This window comes from Eulemur rufifrons, chromosome 28 (assembly GCF_041146395.1).
Source record: "Eulemur rufifrons isolate Redbay chromosome 28, OSU_ERuf_1, whole genome shotgun sequence".
In the NCBI taxonomy this organism is placed as follows: Eukaryota; Metazoa; Chordata; class Mammalia; order Primates; family Lemuridae; genus Eulemur; species Eulemur rufifrons.
This window is the reverse complement of record NC_091010.1, coordinates 42,071,002-42,094,569: the sequence shown is the minus strand read 5'-3', so window position 1 is coordinate 42,094,569 and position 23,568 is coordinate 42,071,002. Positions and strand designations below refer to the sequence as shown.

The 23,568-nt window shown below is 49.7% G+C and overlaps 1 protein-coding gene across 1 annotated transcript; it reads right to left on the bottom strand.

The window, feature by feature from the left end:
* Positions 1–733: 733 nt before the first annotated feature.
* Positions 734–21,541, bottom strand: FFAR4 (free fatty acid receptor 4). Its single transcript, XM_069460172.1, has 5 exons — positions 20,975–21,541; positions 11,411–11,539; positions 8,429–8,466; positions 5,262–5,271; positions 734–1,123 (listed from the first exon to the last, which is right to left on the bottom strand). The coding sequence occupies exons 1-5, from the start codon at positions 21,539–21,541 to the stop codon at positions 734–736; spliced, it is 1,134 nt and encodes a 377-aa protein (XP_069316273.1).
* Positions 21,542–23,568: the final 2,027 nt, after the last annotated feature.

The window sequence follows — 23,568 nt, the reverse complement described above, 5'->3', positions numbered from 1 at the left end:
GTTTCTGCCCCAGACTAGAAGGTAAGCTCCCTGAGAGAGGGGCCGGGGCTGTCTGGTTCCCTGCTGCCTCCCAGCACCAAGAACTTTCTGCCACAGTGGGTGCTCAAGGTGCTCTGATGGATGGATCGATGAAGAGATTCCCTCCTGACCTCACTCTCAAATGTTTCGGAGTCCTCCTACCTTCTCTCTGATCTCGTGACATCGCTTCTCCTAAAGGGGTCCATGGCATTTTTTATAAATGGAAAAAAAAAAAGTCCCCTTTAATTGTTCCACGGAAATTCCTCAAGTGCTCTTGACGTGAATAAATGACCTTAAGCCCTCCTGTGTCCCAGGTGGGAGCCTAGAGTGGCTGTGACCCTTTAGGGGAGAAATCTGGGTCCTGAATCATTTCCAAGACTCACTTCAGAAACCAGTAGGGTGTGGCTTTACATGTAGGAGATAGGATTGCTGAACAGTTATAAATAAAAATTTATTAAATTCAATCATATTACAAATATACCAAAAAAAAGGTTCATGTTTAAAAGGAACCCAAAACAAATCCTTTGATACAGGGAAAATATTGGTCTACTGAATGATCATCCCTTAATGTGCCGGAGCTGCAGATGTGTATTTGCATAAGTTACATTTTCTCAAAGCAGGGTACACTGGGGGATGGTCCTGGAAATTAAGTCCCTTTAAGAGCATACAACAGCTCACCAGAGAGTGAGGAACTCAGCCTGTAGAGAAAAACTAATTAGCGAGAAATAATCGACAAATCATTCTTTCTGGCAGACGTGTCTGTAAAAATGGCTCCCTTTTCTGGGAAAAAGAAACAGCAAAAAACCTTCCTCCATTCGTTCCTAAACAGCGTCATGTTGTAGAGAATGGGGTTCAGGGCTGAGTTCGAGAACGTGAAGGCCACCACCCAGAAGAAGAGGGACGGCCAGATGACCAGGTCCTGCTTGAAGCTCTGGATCAAGATGAGGAGGATGGTGATGATGATGGGGCTCCACATGATGAAGAAGGAGACCATGAGCAGGAAGAGGGTGCGGAAGAGCCGGAAGTCCTGCTGCGACACGCGGATCTGGTGGCTCTCCGAGTAGGCCAGGTTCACCGTGAGCCTCTTCCTCGACGCCTTCGTGATCTGCAGGAAACCGAAACAGAGCCGGAGCCACAGGTTACTGCGGGAAGTCAGGAGCCCGGGACTTGGAAGCTGCCATCCTGGAGGGGCTTGGGGACTTCGTGTGGAGGGAGCTTTTCCCTTCTCCTAGCTCCTGCATTTAGGGTGCGCTGGAGAAACGGGGCGCCTGGCTAGCGGCCTCCTGAGAAATAAGGCAGAAAATCACCCACCTTGTAAACAGAGTTGATGAGGGGGAGTGAAAAGCCTGAATCACATGGTGTAGGGGAGGGACATCTTCCCCGTTATTTCTTTTTCTAAAAGAAGTTAAGTCATTAATTGCATACAAGCAATATATTCTCAAGGCACAAAATCAGACGACACTGACAGGGAGCAAATGAAGAGTGTCAGGTCTCCAGCCTTCTGTACCCTCCATTTCCACTCCCTAGAGGTGACCAAAGTGAGCGGTTTCCTGTAGGGCCTTCTGGAAAAGTGCCACCTCCGCATGAATATATTACACCTGGCCGCGGGATCGCAGGTGTCTGCACTTTTGCTTGGTACACAGAAGGGACCGCACCATGCACCCCGCTCTGACCCTTGCTCCTCTTCTGCTTAGCAGGATATCATGGTGCTCATTCCCTATCAGCACAGAGAAGGCCCCTCATCCTTGTTATCTTGGTGGTGGTTGCGTGTATTCCACGGTGTGGGCACCACAATTCATCCAGGCCCTATTGATGGGCATTTTATGTATTTGGCCTTGTTTGTTCCTTTGTTTGGGGAGGCGGTGGCTGAAGTGGCAGTGGACATACTCTTCCCTCGCTCCCCTGCAGGTTGCTGAGCGGGCAGAGGCGGTGGGAGATGGCATAGCGCTGGGGCTGGGTCAGGCAGAAGGGAGAACCAGAGCCTGCCCTGGGCCCTTTCCTTTCGCAGGGGCGGGAGGCAATGGATCCTAGTCTTGTCTACACGCCCCTGAGTTGGGGTTTAAGGAAGGATGATGGGATTGGCAGCTGCCGTTGGGGTCAGCCCAAAGGTGAAGCTGGGTCTGGGGCAGTCTCCCCATGCCTGGCTGGGGTGGGTGCCGCTTGGGAATGATCCCTTCATCAGTAGGGCCTGTAGCCACATGGATATGAAACGCAGTGACCAACAGAAGGGGGTGACCATCTCACAAGGGCAATCCTGCCAGGTCCTTGTCCTTGAGGGAGACCGTGGCAGGGCAGTCCGTCCTTCTCCTCTACCTCACTCCCGCCCCGGTGCTGCAAACCCATCCTACACTGTGAGCAGGGGAAGTTTTGAACACGCAGTCGTAACCAAAAAGTGACTGGAAAGTTCTAGAATTAGACATAGATGTCATTAAAGTTTCCCTCCCCCAGTGACAAAAAGCAGCTGATCAGAGCCCTGCTGGTGACATTTACCGAAATTTCATATTTATGCTCCGGTTGAGAGGTGGCGACTGGTGGAATAAGCATCCTCATGCATAATAAATTCCTAACAGTGGAACTGCTGGGACCTCTAATATTTTATACCAGTGAGCAGGGCCGGCATTCTGGCAGAGGGATTCTGGCCAGTGACAGCAACCCTGCTTACGTGGGCTTAGAAGGGAGCTCTGGACTCTTCTTCCAGGAGCCCCTGGGGGTGTTGCTCCCTGGGTCTCCTGCCCAGTCCGCTCATTTGCAGTCTTGCTTCAGCATCAGATGGTTTTAGTTAACAGGGCTGGCCCAATTAAAATAAAATAAAATTAAAATAAAGCCCTGAGTGTCCTCTTGTCCCATGGCCCCACATAGAAACAGTGTGTTTGAATCATACAAAAACTTCACATCTCAGAACCATAGTGTTGGGGCTAGATGGGGCCCAAGTGTCATCTGAGCAGCACACTGCAGCCTTTACTGTGCCTGCCAGGCACCCAGACACCCAGCGATCTTATCTTAATGTAGATTCTGATTCAGCAGGTCTGGGGTGGGGCTGAGCTTCTGCATTTCTAAGAAGCTCTTGCGTGCTGCTGGTCTGCAGGTTGAGCCTGGAAAGTGTTTAACTCCCAGAGCAAAAGCCCCAGGAGGCTGAGTCTGTGGAAGGGAAGGTGGGGCCAACACTGAAGTGTGTCTCCTGGGGTGTGGGGTTGGGAGTGGGCTGGCAGGGTCCAGTGCTTAGGCTCCAGGTGACATACACAATGACCTGCCCTTCCTTATGCTTAATTCTAATTGTCCTCTAGGCACAGCCAGAAGGAGGAGGCCTGGCTGTCTGTTCCCCCATCAGTTGCTCAGCTTCAGTGATGCCAAGAGGTGGGTGGGGTGGGGGTGGGGCTGGTGGGGGTGGAGTGGTGCCCGGCTGGTGCTCACCCAGGGATGTGATGGGACATGCCAGCCTGTGGCCTCTGTCCCCAAGGAAGAGATTGACATAGAACATCTTGACCACGTTACCCGTCCTTGCTAACTCCTACTTGCTCAGATTGTCCCTGTGTCCTGCTTTTGCTACAGGAAGAGGCCACTGGCCGCGCAGAGGATGCTTACATCAACTGAAGCCTGCATGGCCCGGCTCTCTTTGTCAGCTGTGCTGGAACCCCAGGGCCCATTCCCCTAAGATTCCTGAATCTCTAGCGGGGATGTAATTAGAAGGTAATTAGCATCACTCACAATTGGGCAAGTTTAACTCCAAGATCAGAATGGCTGAAAATATTCTCCTTAGAATACTTCCAATTAGCTAATTAAAGGATAGTCATTTAATTGTTTCACGATTAAATATGATTGCTTGCCCTGTGCGGTAGTTTAGGTCCACCTGTTGGTGATGGCGACCAGGGCAACGAAAGCAGAGTGAACGCACTCCTTCCTCCCCAGTGGCTCGCCAAGGGCGACAGTAGTCAGGATCTCTGAGCTTTATCGAGGGTTCCGGCTGCACGTTTGTTTTCTCAACTGTCACGTTAAATCTTCACAACGACTCTCAGGAGCAGCAGCTCATCCCTCATGGGATTTGTACTGTCATTGTTCCCACTTCACAGATCGGGAAATTGAATGTCAGGAAATTGAAGTAATTTATGGAAGGTCATTCACTCCACTGATAATATTAATAAATGGCCAAAGGCCCCGTCCGGGCAAATCCAGCTCAATTTGGTTAAAGATCAGCCATATCACAAAAGGCTCAAAAGGGGTTGCAGTACTGTTCAGCCCTCCCCACCCCTCCCCTGCTGTGCAGGGTGTGCGTTGTGTAGGAGACATAATCCCCATCTCTTTGAGCCTCATTGTTGGGAGACCTGGCTGACAGATTTGGGACAGGAACAGCTGGGCAGGGTGGCAGGTGGGTGGGCTGCAGGGGTGTCACTCTAGGCCTCAGTGCAGCCTGGTGGGCACTAGAGGGCTGATTCCCTCACACTGCCCACGTTATCCTGCCAAGAAGAATAACAGTGTACCCAGAGTCCTTGGTAAAATGTCTCATAAATATTTTTTGGATGAATGACGTTGACAGAAGCTCACGTTTATGGAGCACCTACTATGTGCCAGGCCCTTCCCTATCACTTGGCTTAGCTCTTTAAATACTCCCAACAATTCTGTGACATATGTGCTTTGGTGGTCCCCATTTGACAGATGAGGGAGCTGAGGCTCAAAGAAGCTAAGGGGGTCGGCAACTTGCCCAACAGTACCCAGCCAGGAAGGTGCAGAGCTGGGCTTCAAACTTGGCAGTCTGTCTCCAGCCCATTCCCTTAATCTTTTTTTTGTGTGTGTGTGACAGAGTCTCCTGCTCACTGCAATCTCAAACTCCTGGGCTCAAGAAATCTTCCTGGCTCAGCCTCCTGAGTAGCTGGGACTATAGATCCACGCCACCATGCCCGGCTGATTTTTTTTTTTTTTTTTTTGAGAGATGGGGTCTCGCTATATTGCCCAGGCTGGTCTGGAACTCCCAGCCTCAAGCAATCCTCCTGCCTTGGCAGGATTACAGGCGTGAGCTGGGCCCATTCTCTTAATCTTAAACTAGTTCCTTCCCACTCTCTATCTTCATCTATGGGAATCCTTCTGCCCAGCCCTCAACTCCAAGCTGTAATGCCAGGAACTCCAAGAAGTCTTCCTGGTTCATCTCCTGCTTGGCATCTGGCAGTGTTTTGTTTCAGGCACTCGTGTGGCACTTGCCATATATACTGTATGGTAGGCATCCAAGTGTCATTCCTACCTCTGACCCCTACCAGACTATGGCTCCCTGGGGGCTGGGACCTTAAGCGGGACATCCCTGTGCCCTCTGTGGCCAAGGGCTCCAGCAGGTGCTTGATGATGATTATGAGCTACAGACAAAGTGGGCTGACTCATGGGCCAATGCATAAATGGGAGTCTTTTTATAGCACTGACAGATGCTACTGTTTCCTTCTCTCCACAGTTCCTGCAACTTGCGGGGAGTGAGGAGGAAAACGGGGCTTTAGAATCAGTGTGGCTCCTCCCTGCTCCCCTCCCCACGCTACATGTCAAGGCCAGTCAACACTGATCCAGGATTTCAAATGTCTCCGGCATCGGGCAGAATGCTCGATGTGCTTTTAGATTAAACTAAATGCTCAATTCACTTTTGAGGATTAACTCTAATCCTCAAAACCAGCCTCTGGGGTTGATTCTGTGGTTACCCCAGTCTAGGATCAAAGAGGAGGGTTCTGAGAGCTGAAGCAACTTGCTCAAGCCTCACGGTCAAGTGTACGGAGAGGTGAACCTCACGCAGAGGCGCCAGCACTCTCCTCTGCCGAGGCACACGCTGCGGGAGGGAGGACAATGCTCGTGGGAACGGGGTCCACAGCCACTGGGCACATGGTCAAATACAAACACTGAGGCCCTGTGGGACTGAGTGGGGCCCGGAAATCTGCACTTCTCCAAAACTCCCGGCAATTCTTGCTCACTGAACTACTAATCTAGGACAGCAGGCGTGGTCTAGAGCTTCTCCTCAGCCCTGTGAAGAGAGCCCTTTTTGAGACTTGCTACCTTTACACCCACATGAGCTGCTAAAGACCACGAGGGAAGCTTCTCCCCACCTCGCACCCCTTTGCCACGCCATGCCACCAGCCCGTGGTTGCTGACGGGGGTGCAGGCAGAGCACATTCCCACTGACACAGGTTGGGCCCCAAAGGTTGAGTCTCCTTTGAGGGGTGTTTGGTCCATCAACAGCTTCCCAGTTAGAATCATCAGACAAGAGACTCCTTCTTTCCTGAGGGTCCACCTCCCTTTCCATGACTGGCACGCAGGTCCCCAAAGCCAGGGAAGGAGGGTCAGGTGTGGACAAAGGGCTTCGTGTTCACTGCCTAACACCTTCACGTTCCGCTGACACAGATTTTCTTAGTCAGTGAGGCTCTGAGACAGACTGAGGGTTTTCCACCTGCGAGCCACAGCCTCATTCCCACGTATTTATCGAGCCTGTACTCTGCTCTGAGCACTCTACAGGTGCTGGACATGCAGCCGTGAGCAAGCGAGCGGCCCACACGGCTCTTCCACTGCAGTGTGCGTGTGGGCAAGGGGAGAAGAACGATTAACATGCACACTGTTGCAAAGGGTGGAGGCATCTCAGCCTGCCATGGCAACAGTTGCTGGGTGATGATGTAAACCAAGCCCCAAACAGCCAGTGCTGACAGCCTGATCCAGGGCACTTAGGAGTTGCTGGGAGGCTATTTCCTTGGGAAAACTGTTGAGTGGAAAATCCACTGAAGATGTATGGCCCGTCTGAGTCACAAGGAAAGAGGAAGCAGGAAAGGCAGAAGGTGAATAAGGCCACTGCCCCGAGTACATGAAGCAGCAGATGAAGGGTGACTGGCAGGGGAAGAGCCAAGGCAAAGCCTGCTCTGAATCCTTGCCCAGATCAGAACCAGGAAGGAAGGTGGGGATTTAGAGCAGGGTTTCCCAAAGGGGGCTCCGTGGGGCACCAGTCCAGAGAGATGCTCTGTGGGGAAAAGGGGGTTCTGTGGTCAGATAATGCTGCCTGCTCTATTCCTTTGTGGGAGATTCCCAAAGTATATTAGCATAATAAAGGCTCTGAGAAGTCCTGCAGCAAAGGATCCCATCTAGCATTGATTATCTCAGCATTTCCCAAACTCATTTGACCATGGAACTCTTTCCAACACCTAAACTCACATCCCTAGAGAACATTCTAGGAGACACTCCACGTTAGAGCAATAAAAGATCAGGATGATGTGAAGGAGACATTTCTCCAGCCTGGAGGTGGGTCCTGGTTACAGGCAGTAGTGACAGCTGAGAGGTGGGGACTGGTGGGGAAGGGGTGAGGGTGTAGTTACATGTCCCATGACTTTAAGTGATTCGCTACTTGTTTCTCTGCGGATATGGCTAATGAATATTGAAGTTCAATTGATTTTACAGTTATGCTCTTGGAAGAAAAAGCTGCGACAGGAAAGCTGAGTCAGTGTCTCCGAGTTATGTACATCTTAATAGAGGAGGAGATGCACATTGTGCGGCCGCGCCCTGACACTCTATCTCCAGCCACCTGGCGGCAGCTCACCTGCTTCCACGTTATCAGCCTGGCACACTCACAGGTTCCAAGTAAGGACAAATGTCATGGTCCTCCTGGGAAATGGGCAACAGTGAGTTTTGCTAGTGGGGTGGAAAGTAATTATTTTTAAAGTCTTTTATTTGCATTAAGACTGTGATTTTTAAAACATCATCATGTTTGCTCTTTCATTTTATCGTGTTAATCCACTGAGGCTCCCAGCAGAAATGGAGGCCCACATTATTTACGCCTGGACTAGAACCTGGTCTTATGACTCTCTGTCTAGTGATTTTTTCCACTGCCCAAGAAGAAAAGCCCCTATCGGCCCTTTCAATGTGCTCCAAGGCTCGTGCCCCACTCATTCAACAAGTATTTATTGAGACCTACAATGCACAAGCCAAGCTGTGTTCTAGGCGTAGGGATATAGCAAAGAACAGAACAAAGTCTCTGCCCTCATGGAGCTTGCACTGCAGTGCGCAAGATGGATGACTATCATCAATGGAATACGACAGGCATTGTGTTTGAAGAGAAATAAGTCAGGATAAGGGATTGGAGATTGACAGAAAGTCTTTCTGGGGAAGAGCCTTTTGAGTAAAGACTTGAATGAAGTGGATAAATGGCCCATGCAGAAATTTGGGGAAGAGATCCAGGAGAGGAAATGGCAGGTGCAAAGGCCCTGAGGCAGCAGTGTGTTGGCCTGTGTGCAGAACAGTCCCGAAGCCAATGTGGACACAAGAAGGGGGAGAAGCTGAGGTGAGAGGAGCAGGCAGTGCCAGATCACACAGGGCCTTAAGGTGAGGGCTTTGGATTACGCTGCATGCGTGAGGGCAGCGGTAGGATCTAAATTATATCTTTGACTCTTTACTCAGAGCACCATCTCACAGCACAGGGGATCGTGCATCCAGGAGCTGTCCTGGGGTCTGTGATGGCGAGAACTGAAGGCGGCTGTGGGTTGGGATGAAAGGGTGTGGGGGTGCTGGACTGCTGTTTAGAGCTAGGCGGAGAAGAGGACACCTGCCCCAGCTCATCAGGGCTCCTAGAACTTTTCCAGGTGGGCCAGGTCTTGAGAAAATGATGGTGAGTGGTTGGGAAATCAATCCTCCCTCAGCAGCCAGCTGGGAAGAGTGAGGCGTGAGTGAAAAGGGGCAGACCAGAGCCCTGTTGGTCCCTAAGGGACGCAGGAGTGAGGCACCGAGGAGGGGAGGTCAAATGCTGCCGCCCCCTCCCGACAGCCCTACTACAGTGTCGGTTCCTTATTCTTGCTGTGCTCCAAATCTGCGCCTGCTGTTTGTTCTCTTGAAAATCTCAGTGACACCTTTTCCCAGCATGCTCTAAGAGAGGGGCTGGAAGAGCGGCCTTGCCTAACAAATAACAGCAGGCGTAATCTATTCATCACCTGCTCCAGGCAGGCATGATGCCATATGCCCCACCAGTGGCATCTCTTACATGCCTCGCAACAACCTTACACCATTGCAATTATGATTGCCATTTTGCAGATGAGGGAACTGAGGTTCAGAGAGGGCAGGTAACTTGCCCAAGGCCACACAGCAAAGAAGTGGCAGATTCAAGACTCAAAGCCAGATTATTAAAAGAATACTTTCAAGTCCCTGTGTCTGTCTTCATGGTCCTTTGCTTTCCTTTTACACCCCTTATTCATCCCTGACATGTGTATAGCATTCAACAGTTTGCAGAGTGTTTTCAAAGTCTCAGTATCATTTCACTTTGTGTTCCAGAGTCTCTCTGCTTTGAATAGCAGCACCCTTGTCTGTCTCCTCCTTCTTCCCCTCCTATGTCGAAGATCCGTCTGATGAATTAATGTGTTGGGACTCTGGGACTAGACTACCTGGATTTAAATCCTGATACTGCCACTTATAAGCTGTGTGACTTTGGGTAAGTTACTTAACCTCCCTGTGCCTGGTTTCCTCATCTGTAATTCTTATTAGGATTAAATGAATTAGTTTCTGGCACACGGCAAACACTACCGAAATATTTATTAAACAAATTTTTATAAATCCATTTTACATTTCCCTTCCTTTTTTCCCTCACTTCTTTCAACTTAGTGATAATAGCTAATGCTTACATAGTATTAACTAATGCCAGGCCCCTGTTGCAAGCACTTTGCAGACCTTCCCTCCAGGCCTGAATCTGCCTCTTACACTTGAACAAGTCCCAGGATGGGGGTCACAAGTCATCTGGTGGGCACGAGTCCAGGCAGTAACATAACACAGGGGGCATCTCCCACAGGACCCAGAGATTAGCAGACCTGGACAGAGGTTGGCCCAGCTTTGGTTCTGAGCATCTGAGACGGTTACAGATCCTCAGCTACAAAGAAAGTGCCATCAAAGCGGCCAGACAGCAAACAGAACCCAGAGGGCACAGCTTCAGTATACCCATTTGCCAGGTGACCCGTACATAATGTGCTATAAAACCGAGATTCAACAACTAGAAACCTCCACGAGGACTCAATGGCTTTGTGTTCAATCTTCTAAAATGTGCATAAATACGCACACATGCGGTTTGCCTGGGCCAGCACCTTACATGCAAATGGGCTGCCTTAAGGGGTAGGAAACGGAGGCTGGCCCACCTTTTTTCCGTCTCTGGATACACTTGCTTTGAGGGTAGAGATCATTTCCTGTTTCAGTGCACATATGAAAGGGACATTCCTTGGGGCGGGGAGGTACCCATTGGAAGGTAACAGGGAGGGGCTTCTGGTAACATTTCCACCTGGGAGCTGCTTTCGTGAGCAGGGTCAGCTTGCGAGCTGGACTCGTACTCTGGGTGCTTTTCCATATGTATATGGTACTTCAATAAAAGTTTTAAAAAGTATACTTCTCTATCCCTGCAGTGTTTGTGATGGCGAAACAATGGGCACGGCAACAAAGTCTGGAAAATAAATGATGTCACATCTGCAGCTACTAAGAGTAATGAACTAGTGATATGGGAATGATATGGAAAGATGTGAACACACAGTGTGAACTGAAAAAAGGAAGTCACGGCAGATAGTGTTATCTCATACCTGAAAGGAACGTTGGATTGAACAGTGTTGAACCTGACCATTTTAGCCTGCAATTTCATATGGTCCATCAACCACACACACACACGCACACACACACACACTATGCATGATATATATGTAAATTTATTTTAAAAAAACCTGAAAAAATATATCTTGAGTTGTTAAGAATGGGAGTAGAGTAGGTTTTCAGTTTATAGGGTATACATTTCTTTTTTTTTTTTTTTTTTTTTTTTTTTGAGACAGAGTCTCACTCTGTTGCCCAGGCTAGAGTGAGTGCCGTGGCGTCAGCCTAGCTCACAGCAACCTCAAACTCCTGAGCTCAAGGGATCCTCCTGTCTCAGCCTCCCGAGTAGCTGGGACTACAGGCATGCACCACCATGCCCGGCTAATTTTTTCTATATATATATTTTTAGCTGTCCATATAATTTCTTTCTATTTTTAGTAGAGATGGGGTCTCGCTCTTGCTCAGGCTGGTCTCGAACTCCTGACCTTGAGCGATCCACCCGCCTCGGCCTCCCAGAGTGCTAGGATTACAGGCGTGAGCCACCGCGCCAGGCCTATAGGGTATACATTTCTGCATCTATTTTCATTTTAACTTAACTTTTTATAATGAGCTTGTATTAATTTAGTGATAAGCAAAAAAAAAATTGCAATCACAAAGATATAACTTATTATTTTCTTTAAATACCAAACTCTCACTCCTCAATGTTGCAGGGGTGGACGTGGGCAGTGAGTCAGGATTGGACTGGAGTGACTCTTGGGTACCTTCCAAGCCCACATTCTAAGATTCTAGCAGAAATATCCTGAACCCCAGTGAGGTTCAGCCAGGGCACTTGAAGCGAACGTACCTGTAAAATTTTGGAGTAACTGATCACAATGACCAGTCCTGGAACCAGGAAGTTCAAAGTAACAAAAGACACATCCCACGAGATTTCTCCAGCAAGGGTGGGCCAAACCAGTGTGCAGATCGGAATTTCCTAGTCACAAAAACGAAAAGAACATCATTGAAATGCTGGCTGCTTCTGTGGCCTTTAGCTCAGTGCCAGTTGGGGTCCCCTAGCACTGTTACACTGTTGCATTACACTGTTACACAACTGCGTGATGGCCAATCCCAGAATCCTATCCCCACCCCCATCCGCCATTATCCCACTCACAGAGCACTTTCCCCTGACCCTCAGAATAACCATAATTATTATTTATGTTCTCCAGGGAAGGCAGCTGAGCCTCAGGGTCCCAAGCTGGTAAAAGCCAGAGTCAGTTCCCAGGCGTGGTCTTCCTACTTCCCTGGGCTGAGTCACAAAGAGCTTTTGAATCTTCTCTTCCATGCCTGCCATTTTACAAAGGAGAAAACGGGCCCCCAAAAGGTGACATGGATTGGAAGGGACATGCTACATATATGCATGTCAAAACAGGAATAAGTTTTCAGAGTAGTCACACTGTGTAAGCTGAAGGCAACAGGGTCGTATGCTAAGACATTAAGTGTTTATATGGGAGGGGTTCAGGTGTCAACAGTGTGTCAAGCAGCATTAAAGAACCCGGCCATTTAGAGCCTCAAGGCCAAGATCAGCCACAACTCTCAGTCAGTTCAAGATGTAAAGCCACTGGTACGTGGCAGAAGAGTGTGAAGGTTTGTGATCTTTCTGATATCACTATGTTGTGGCTTTTTGTTTTGTTTTGTTTTGTTTTTTGAGACAGAGTCTCACTCTGTTCCCCAGGCTAGAGTGCCATGGCATTAGCCTAGCTCACAGCAACCTCAAAATCCTGGGCTCAAGCAATCCTCCTGCCTCAGCCTCCCGAGTAGCTGGGACTACAGGCGCACACCACCACGCCCCGCTAATTTTTTTCTATTTTCAGTTGTCCGGCTAATTTCTTTCTATTTTTAGTAGAGATGTGGTCTCATTCTTGCTGAGGCTGTTCTTGAACTCCTGAGCTCAAGCGATCCTCCCACCTTGGCCTCCCAGAGTGCTAGGATTACAGGCATGAGCCACCGTGCCCGGCCACTATGTTGTGTTGATTCAAATGTTTGACAATAACTACAAAACCTGAAACGTGGGGACCTCACTGAATGGTTACTAATAGCTCCTGCAATAATCTCATAAAATGAACAAATAAGTCAATGAAAACAGACATATCTGTGTGTGTGTATACAAACTTCCCACATACAAACTTCCTATGTCCACTTGACTATAGGCAAAAAACTAGAAAACAAATTGCCCTAAACCCTTCCAGATTTTTGGTGGAAAAGGCATCATAACCAATGTCCAGAAGTCGTATTATCATCCATAGCACCATTTATTCATTCATTCATTTGACCAATATTTATTGAACGCTACACTAAGCAAAAGCAAAGAATTTTTAACATTTCCCAACATTTTGGGTGGGCAGACTCAAAATACAGTTACTTCTTTTCCTATTCAGTATTAACAGAAGATAGCAACATCTAATATTTACTGAGCATTTACCATACACCAGGAAGAACTTTACACACATTATCACATTTAATGCTCACAACAAAGAAGTACATATTATGTTTCCCATTTTACAGAGGAGGAAACTGACGCTTAGGACTTCCTTCTAAAATAATAGTCTAGAACACTAAAGGTATGGTAAGTTTTAATCACACAATATTTTCCCCAAAGAGCTACGTGGTTCCAGGGACTTACCAAGAAAACTCTTTCAAAGGCGAGACAAGCAGGAAGAATGCTCTAATCATATTTGTACCTCAAAAGGGGAATGAGAACGCTTCTTCCTTTTCCTATTTTGTTAGATGCCTCATAAAGGGACTGTGCATTCTAAAACTTTGTCCCTCTAGCCCCACTATCCACACGTGGTGGGAGAAAGTTTATTAAATCTTTTTACATTTTGGTGATTGGAAAGAAACTGGTGACTCTTGAGGATCTTCATTTTTAAGAGAAATGGTGATCAAACAGGAAACACAGATCACCATGATAGTTCAGCAGACCTAACGAGTTGTTTTTCAACACAAAGAACCCATCCCAGGAAGCTTCCCAAATTCCATGATTTTACTGAAGGTGCTCTTTCACCTTTTTTTTGAGACAGAGTCTCACTCTGTTGCCCAGGCTAGAGTGAGTGCCGTGGTGTCAGCCTAGCTCACAGCAACCTCAAACTCCTGAGCTCAAGCGATCCTCCTGTCTCAGCCTCCCGAGTAGCTGGGACTACAGGCATGCACCACCATGCCCGGCTAATTTTTTTCTATATATATTTTTAGCTGTCCATATAATTTCTTTCTATTTTTAGTAGAGATGGGGTCTCTCTCTTGCTCAGGCTGGTCTCGAACTCCTGAGCTCAAACGATCCGCCCACCTCGGCCTCCCAGAGTGCTAGGATTACAGGCGTGAGCCACCGCGCCCGGCCAATAATTAATGAAATATCTTTTTTTTTTTTTTTTTTGAGACAGTCTCACTCTCTTTCCTGGGCTAGAGTGCCGTGGTGTCAGCCTAGCTCACAGCAACCTCAAATCCCTGGGCTCAAGCAATCCTTCTGCCTCAGCCTCCCAGGTACCTGGGACTACAGGCATGTGCCACCATGCCTGCCTAATTTTTTCTGTTTTTAGTTGTTTGACTAATTTCTTTCTCTTTTAGTAGAGACAGGGTCTTGCTCTTGCTCAGGATGGTCTCGAACTCCTGACCTCAGCGATCCTCCTGCCTCAGTCTCCCAGGGTGCTAGGATTACAGGCGTGAGCCACCATGCCTGGCCTCTTTCACCTTTTGATTTCTGGCTCGCACTCCAGGCAGGGCGTACGATGAGGAAGTAAGATAAGAACAGTACACAGCACCCCATATCAACTGAGAGGCAGTGTGACTGGCTGGGAGGGGGCTGCCTAGATGATAGATTTATATGCCTTTAGGAGGCTTTCTAGTGTACTGTTGATTAAACGCAGTTTCTGCTCTCATTAAAAAATAAAATGAGAGGCAGCCAGGTGCAGTGGCTCATGCCTGTAATCCTAGCACTATGGAAGGCCAAGGTGGGAGAATTGCTTGAGCTCAGAAGTTCAAGACCAGCCTGAGCAAGAGTGAGACCCTGTCTCTACTAAAAATAGAAAAAAATGAGCTGGGCATGGTGGTGCTCGCCTGTAGTCCCAGCTACTTGGGAGGCTGAGGCAGGAGGATCCCTTGAGCCCAGGAGTTTGAGGTTGCTGTGAACTAGCCTGATGCCATGGCACTCTAGCCCAGGTGACAGAGTGAGACTCTGTCTTGAAAAAATAAAAAATAAAATAGGATAAAATAAAATAAGAGGCACTATGCCCACAGAGATCTGAGTTGGTGTCCTAACTTTTTTTCTGTGGGAAAATCCATTTGGCTTAAGTCATTTTGATTCTACGTACTCTCCTGTAGGCTGTGACTTGTAGAGGAGTTCGACTGTGTGTCAAATCTGGAAGGTGGGGATAGGAGTGCTCTCGTATTCTCTGTACTTTTTCTGCACATTTGAAATGTTTCCTGATTTTAAAAGGAAATTTGAACAACAAAAGCAGCAGGCCTGCCTTGTTACGTAAGTGGAGCTGGCAGAGTCAACAACAGTCTTCTTTAATTCATTTGCTCACCGACTCAGCGACTCCAGACGCAGTGGCTGACCACTGCGAAGCCACAGGGAGATGAGCAAGGCCCTGGCCCTGTCCTCTAGCAGTCAGGGCAGGAGAGAGGTGCCAGGAAACTTCGGGACAAGGCAGGGAGCTGGAAGTGCACAGAGAGCTTCGGGTGACCAGGAAGGGTGGAGTCACCCAGGAGAGGATCGTTTCATCTCTGCCTGGAAGGACCACGGCCAGGGGTATGGGGAGGTCAGGGCTCAGGTGTCAAGACCAGAAGGGACAAAGGTGAGAGGTGACATACAATGAAGAGTCAAGTGTGACCTGGATGCCCCAAATGTGTTCTGCCCCATCCGCAACTCCATCCGCAACTCCACCTCTCCCTGGCCGTCTCATCCATTTCCACGGATTCTTTTTGCAGAGGAAGCTCCAACCTACTCTTTCCAGCCCAGTGCTCTCCTGAACCCCAGACTCACCCCACTGCCATGAGGACATCTCAGCAGGATGCCTCACGGGACTGTTAGGCTTTGAAGGTCCCGACCCCAAATGATTCCACCTCCTGCACTCAACAAGTCAGGGCATGGAGCCACCATTCTCCAAGCTGCCAGAAACCCACACACAGGCCTTCTGCCCTCCTCCTCCTCTCAGTTCCTCCTTCATAGCCACTCAGCCCACCCACCTATCTCATCCTCACTGGCCTAACGCCCAACACTGGCTATCTCTCACCGGGTGAGCTCAAACTCCCTCACCTGGTCCTTCTCCTGCCAGCCCCCGCCAACCCTTCCAGCACATTCTCTCCCTGCCCGCATTGCCCTTCATGCTCTATGGAAGCCTGGCTGAGGACCCTTGCAGGGCTCAGAGCAGCAGCCAGTGCTCCCTTGGCCTCCACATGGGCCTGTGGTCCCCCACAGCCTTGCCTGGGTCACTTCCTCTCATCTCCAAACTCGGTGGAGACATCACTGCCTTCCTGCACCCTTCCCGGACCCCCAGCACCCAGTAAAGACCCTCCCACAGCCGTCCTCAGCCTGCCCTGCCTGGGCCCCCAGTAAATCGTGTTACTAAGGGCAGGGACTTGGCCTTACCCAAGCAGCATCCCAGTACCTAGAATTACACCTGGCACACATTAGGGGCTTAGAACAAAATTACCAAATGCAGGAATTTTCTAAGAAAACTCTTGGGGACTGGGACGTCTATCCACAGGCACTCACTGCTCAAGTGCTGGCTGCACCCCACGCTGGCCAGCTCACCTGCAAATGCCACCCGATCCCAGCTGTTTTCCCACCAGCTTTTTAGGTGAGTCTTCCTGTAGTACCCAAGGACCCCTTTGTATGTCATTCTCCCTGCCCCACCTCCACCAACGAAATGGAAGACTTCAAGGTCATTTTAAGGAACTACAGGTCCTATTTTGATATTCCTCTCCTATCCCCTTCCCAACAGAAAAGGAAGAAAATATCAATGCAAGAGATAGACTTACTTTTTTTCTTTCTTTCTTTCTTTTTTTTTTTTTTGAGACAGAGTCTCACCCTGTTGTCCAAGCTAGAGTGCCGTGGCGTCAGCCTAGCTCACAGCAACCTCAAACTCCTGGGCTTAATCAATCCTCCTGCCTCAGCCTCCTGAGTAGCTGGGACTACAGGCAAGCGCCACAATGCCCAGCTAATTTTTTCTACATATTTTTAGTTGTCCAGATAACTTCTTTCTATTTTTTTAGTAGAGATGAGGTCTCACTCTTGCTCAGGCTGGTCTTGAACTCTTGAGCTCAAACCATCTGCCCACCTCGGCCTCCCAGAGTGCTAGGATTACAGGCATGAGCCACCGTGCCTGGCCTGACTTACTTTCTTATATTTTAAAAGAATCCTCTAATATCAACAAAGGGAAGCAAATTGTGTTTGTCTCCTCGGATAATCCACACTCAGTAGACACGAGAACATTCTCAGCCTGGTATTAAATCAGGGTAGGCTGAAGCAGGACCAAGTGCCCCGAGGAAGTGGGAGCCCATGGGGGATGACACAGAGGAACCAGACAGGGCAGGGCTAAATTCTGGTTCCATCCTTTGTCCATTCTGTGACTTCTGGCATTTCCTTCTTCAGAAAATAAACAAAAGAACACCAAGTCGCGGGGTTACCGTGAGGACCAAATTAGACCAGGATCTGGGACCATCTGTGTGCTCAATAAATGCACCTCCTTGAAGAGAAGGAGGTGCATTTACGTGGCTTGGGGCAGGGGCAAGAGGGGAGGGGTGCTCAGTAAATGTTTGTAGAATGAATGGGCAGCGCATTCTGGGCAGAGTGGACGGTTTTCCCCACCTGCCAATGTGGGTCACCGCCCGGCCAGGGCCACAGCACACACAGGCAGGAATCTTATTGGAGCAGGGTGAGCTGACCTGGGTTGAGATGTCAATGTTGCTAGGATGTGTCCACCCTCTTAAAATGGCAGTTGATTATATTACAGCAATCAGAAGAATTATACTGTTTAAAGAATGTTTAAAATGTTTATATCCAAAGATAAGGAAACCAACAATAGTGAGCAATTCTTATGCTCTTAACTGTATTTGCCAGGTGTTGGCCCCATTTACTGAACATTAGCCTCCACACAATCCTATGAGGTTTATACCGTTTGCATGCCCATTTTGCAGACAAGGAAAGTGAGGTATCAAGTGGCCTGACAGCTTGCTCCCTGTCGCGCAGCTCCTAAATGGCACAGATGGAATTCAAACTCCAAAGCCCACACTCTAAATACCAAATTGCCTCGCCTTACTAGCATGGCTACCACTTCATCTTCCCTTCCACAAAGTTTTAAAGTCCGGTTATCGTGGACTGCCAGGCACTCAAAGCCTACACGGACAGGCAGTGAGTTCCTGCTCTAGGGGGGCTCTCAGGTCAGCAGAAAGCTCTAAAGGGCACCGTTTCTCTGGCCAGCACTCCTTCAGGAGGGAACCAGTGTTTGTCGGCTCTCCCAGCACATGGTTTGGGTAGGAAAATATCCCCTATCCCAAACCTCCGTATTTAGTCTCCAAGTGGCAGGGGGCAGGCAGAGTCTACAAGCAGGAAGCTGGGAAAATGAGGATTGAGAAAACAAGACTTTGCTAATTTTAAATGTGAGACTCCGTCAGTCTAGACCAGATCCTTCTCTGTCTCTTTTTTAAAATAGCCACACTCCCTTTTTTTTTCTCTCATTCTTTTCAACTAACTTCTTGAACTGCTGAACCTATAAAATAGGATGTTTTCTACATGCTCAGGCAACAACCCTTAAGGAACTGGGGAGTTTTTCTGCTTGTTGGCTTCTTTGGCAGGTACACAAGTGTGTGTGTGTGTGTGTGTGTGTGTGTGTGTAAGAGGGGGACAGAGAGGGAGAGAGGTGAGGAGGTGCTGGTGGTAGACAGGTAGGGGAGAAGACAAGGCAGATGGAGAGCCAGAAGGGACTGTCCCATTTGTTCCACTACAAGCTCCTCCACCCCAACTCTACAAATTTCAGTGACTAGGGTTCCTGCAGGTAACTAACTCACCCAGCCCCAATGCACAGAGCAGGCTCTCCCAGTGGCTTTGCCCAAATCCCTTTTCAAAGCCTCTTAAAACCAAGGAGGTGTTTCTTCATTAAAACAAGAGGGGTCCATGTGCCCAGCCACCACCACACAGACCTCCACAGAAGCACCTTGGCACCACTCTGGCCATTCTGAAAGTACTGCAAAGGGCTCCAGCCACACTTAAGGTCCCTATGGGGTGAAGTTCAGAGCAGCCAAGACACAGAAAGACCCTATATATGCTAAGGCCTCACTCACACAGTCACCTGTATGCATGCCAGCACAGCTTTAGTCTGTGCTTTTCGCTGGACAGTCACAAGATCCTTATTTTTAGTGTTATTTTCCAACTAAGTAGGATTGTACCTAAAACAATTGTAAAAGGGAGAGACACAAAACATACATCTGGAAATTTAAGATACCTTTAAGATACATTCTATGTGGTCTCTAATTCACTGAACATCTTTTTTTTTCTGTGAGCAAAAAAATGGGGAGAAATCCTTCAAGTTTTGTGAAAAATACAGAAATACTGTAATTCAGTGAGAAAATACTTTTAAATAATCTCAGAAACTGCTGGCAGAACCCTGGCCCCAGCTAATCCAATGGGTCTGGGGTGAGGCCTGGGCTTCCACTTGTTTTGGAAGCATCCGTGTGGCCCACCTTGATTCTCAGGTGTACCTGGGCTGACTGGGACAAGCCTGCCCACCAAACTGGAGTCCTTGGTCTGCCTGTGCAGCTCAGCTGATCCCGTCTTTCCTGGTCCCCACCTGAGGGGACATGGCCACAGGCTTATATGTCTTTGATCAAATACCACAGGCCTGATAAGGGCTCCTGTCTGTTGTTCATTCAAAACCATAAACAAACATCCCACAGTGTATTCCACACAAGAAGTAAACTATTAGAAACAGACGTTTAGGTTTAATTTACATTTTAAAAAAAGATACCGCTTGTAGAGGATGCACTCTCTACCCACCCCAGCCCCCAGTAAAAGGCCCGTGTGAGAGGTGGGTCTGGGAGAATCCCCAGAGCGGTCCGGGTCCGGCTCTGGGGGGTCACACACCCCCGGGGCGTCCCTAGTCGCACTGTGTTCATCTCCATAGCGGGAGGTCTTCCCCCAGGTGACATCTCACCCCCCTCCCTCCCTACCCATCCCTACCCACCTCTTGTGACCACTGAGAGGGCCTGTCTTTGACACTGTGGTTCCTGTTTGGGCGGAGATTGCTCAGGGCACCCCACACTCCCTGCTGTGGGGAGCACACGAGCGTTTGTGCCCCTGGGCTAGAAAACCAGTGACCTCGGTAGGGAAAGGGAGGGAGCGAGAATCCAGCCTGGGCAGACGCTCCTGGTGGCTCACAGACCTAAGTGCTTTCTCTCTCTGTCTCTTTCTCTCCCCGGCCCCCCCCCTCACCCCCCAGGCGCAGAGAACCACACACACACACACACACACACACACACACTGGGAAGACAGCCACACCTGGCGGCCACTGTCCTCCACCGTGACTCTGCGTCCAGGTCTGGTGTCCCACGCGAACCCTTCAACTACGGAGCTGGGCAGCAAGAGAAACAGACCCGAGCTCGGAATTCCGGACCGTGAGACACCAGGGAACCCAGAATAAAGCCTATCGGCCCAGCCATTGTAGTCTGCGCAGCCCTTCAGGAGCCCCGGGCATCCTGAAGCCACCCAGGCAAGGCTCCCAGGGTAACATCTCAGGGTCTGCTGCAATCTTTCCGTTTTGCAGTTGGAAAAACTGAGGATCCCGGAAGGGAAGTCACAAGCCCCTTGGAGGCAGCATTGGGTCTGAGGTCCCTGCTCTTTCTCTGCAACTCATCCACACGGCGCCTGCCCGCGGGCTTTCAAGGCGGCACCATAACCCAACCCGCACGGAAACTTCTGGGCAGGAATCCAGCTCCTCCTCGAATTATGGGTGAAATATCGTGGGCAAGTTATTCCTTGGTGTGCCTCAGCTTTCTCATCTGGAAAGTGGGTGTGATAATAACAGGATTGTGACACCTGACAAGAAATCAGAGCTCAGTACAATGCGATTAACCATCGCGCACCCCCGAAGTTCTTTCTGGCTCCTAAACTCTGGTTTACTTAAATAACCTCGCAATAGTCAGTGCATTTTGCAAGAACGTGTGGGACTCCACCTACAGCGTTTCGAGGGGCATTTACGCAGGGTGGTAGTGAGATGTAAAAGAGTAAACTTCACAGCGACGGGCACGGGTCCGACACATTATTAAGTGCAACAAATGGCCTATTGTTGTTAATCATCATCATCCCAGCTCACCACTTCCTTTGGACCCCGCCTCCAGCCCGCCCCGGACACCTGCCCCGCGCGCTCTGCAGGGCGCTCACCTGGTCGGCGCCGGGGAGCAGCTGCGGGACCACGCGGAATAAGATGCAGAGGGGCAGGGCGGCGAGCGCCGAGTAGCCCCAGATGAGCGCCAGCACCACCACCCGTGCCCGCCGTCCAGGCCCCCGGACGCCGCGCTGCAGGCGCACGATGCACACCATGCGCTCCAGGCTGACCGCGGCCAGCGTGAGGATGGTGACGCTGCCGCTGAGGCTCATCACGTAGAAGAGCAGGTGGCAGGCGACCGGGCCCAGCAGCCAGGCCTCGGTCCAGCGCACTGCCAGCACTGGCGGGATAGCGCTGGTGAAGAGTAGGTCGGCGCAGAAGAGATTGAGCACCAGGCAGGCGGTGGAGCCGCGGCGCCGTCGGCGCGCCACCAGCACCAGGGCGCACACGTTGCCCAGCAGCGACACAGTAAAGATGAGCGACAGCACGATCGTCTCCACTACGCTTAGCACCAGCCGGTGGTCGCCCTTGACGTCGGAGAAAAAGGAGAAGCGGGTGCGGTTGCCTAGTTCCAGGCTGCGCAGGGACCCGGCGCCTGCCGCCTGCGCGCACTCAAGGGACATGCCCAGCGCCCGGCGGCCCGCAGCGGTCTGCGAGCGCGCTCATCTGGGCGGTGACTGAGTGCCAAGGCGGGGAAAGAGGGAGGGAGGCGGTTGCGACATCTCCCCTCTGGCCCCCTCCCACCTGAGGAGCGCCGGCGCCGGGCGTAGGGAGCTGCGCCCCGGACGCGCGGGAACGAGGAAGTGCCGGGCAACGCCGGCTGCAAACACCGGGCTGGGCGCGGAGGCCGCGGCGAAGGCGGAGGGCTGGAGCCCTCTAGCCAGAGGGGAAGCACCCGAGAGGCCTGAAACCCCCACCTAGTGAATTCCTGGAGCCCCTGCGGGGTCTCCTCAACCTCCTTCATCCTTCAGGGGCACTGGGTGTGCCAGGCCTTTTATCCACTGATTTTAGCTAAAATTGATTTAAGAATGTCAGAGCTGGACTTTGGAGATGATTTGGCCTGTGTCATTCAGACTAAATAAACCCAGTGGGTCTGCAGGCAGATCCCAAAGCACCTTGTCATGGGCCGAGTTTCTTCTTTCCGGGGAGTATCTTGTTTTATCATGTCTTAATAACACGGGACTTTAGGTAGATTGTTTACTCTCTCTATGCCTCCGTTTTTTCATCTATAAAATGGAAATAATAATACCCCATTAGGTTATTGTGAGGCTCACATAGAGTTTAGCACAGCACTTGGCACAGTAATTACTCACTGTTATCAAGTATTAGTTACTATAATTAAAATGCATATAAAGTTCGCATTCTGAACAATGATATAAAATGCTTTCTTGTAAAAAGGGTGGATCCCCGCCAACATTTTGAATAAACCTGACATCCCAGGAAGACAGATATTTCAAGGCTGACAGCTGAACAGCAAGCGGTGAATGTACCCCAGGCGTCCAGTTTGAGGAGCACTGGGTAATCCAGTCCAGTTAGAGATGAGGAAACTGAGGCCCAGCCAGGGTGACTTGAATAAGGTGGCCCCTGATCAGTAATAAAAGCCAGGCCACCTGCCCCGCCCCACACATTTCCACCTCACCACTGCTGTCTAGTTTTCTGTTACAGGAAATGAAGTAATTAGAGAATGAAAGTGTGCTTGTGGCCAAGACAGGGTGACCATTTCTGGGACCAGCCACCCTCCCACCATCCATGCCCTCTCCTCACCCCCTCTGCCCTTTGCCATACTACCAGGGCTCTCCCAGCTGCCCATTCTGTCTGGTCGTCATCTTTGTGTATTTGCTAAGGGTTGGGTGCACCAGTCTGAGGTGCCATCTGCGGAGAGGGTGCATTTGTGTGTCTGCCTGTCACTGTATCATGTGGGTGTGAGTTGCCAACACAACTTCTAACCTAACGAGGAGATCAGATGTTGGTGCGAGATGCTCAGCTTGAACCTGGACTAGATTCAAATTGAAAAACAACCAATTTGCTTCCTGAAACAGTTGAAAAAGGGCAAAAAATTGAAATAAAGGGAACTCAGAGAGATGGGATTTTGGCAACTGTCTGATTAGGGTCAGGGATACTAGATTTTGTGTGAGGGAAAGGAGAGCTAGGTGTATATGTGTCTCTGTGTGTGTGTGTATGAGAGAGAGAGAAAGAGAGAGAGAGGGAGAGAGGGAGAGAAAGAGAGAGGGAGAGAGAGAGGTTTTTCCCAGAATGTACAACCGGGATTGTACGGGTTTCTGTTGTGGGCTGTTTGGACTAGAGGGCCTTCTCCATCATTAACCTCTGGGGTTCTAATGGCAAATGATGAGTGCAAAGACTCATAAACTTTCTCCTTTCACATCATCTTCATTGTGCCCCTCAGCCAAAAGAAAAATCTAACAGTTCCTCATTAATTAAGTAGCTGGGTCCAAATGACTTAATAAGACTTTATATCCTAACAGTAGTAGGCATCTTGGAAAACAATACATATAAATTGAAAAAAAAATATGTTGTTTCATTCTTAAATAACCACACTGACTTCCTGATGGGATGAGTGTACCTGTTGGGCTCTGCACAGATTTTCAAAACTGGGAATCAGATTGGGTGACACACCGTGCTCATTTCCCGC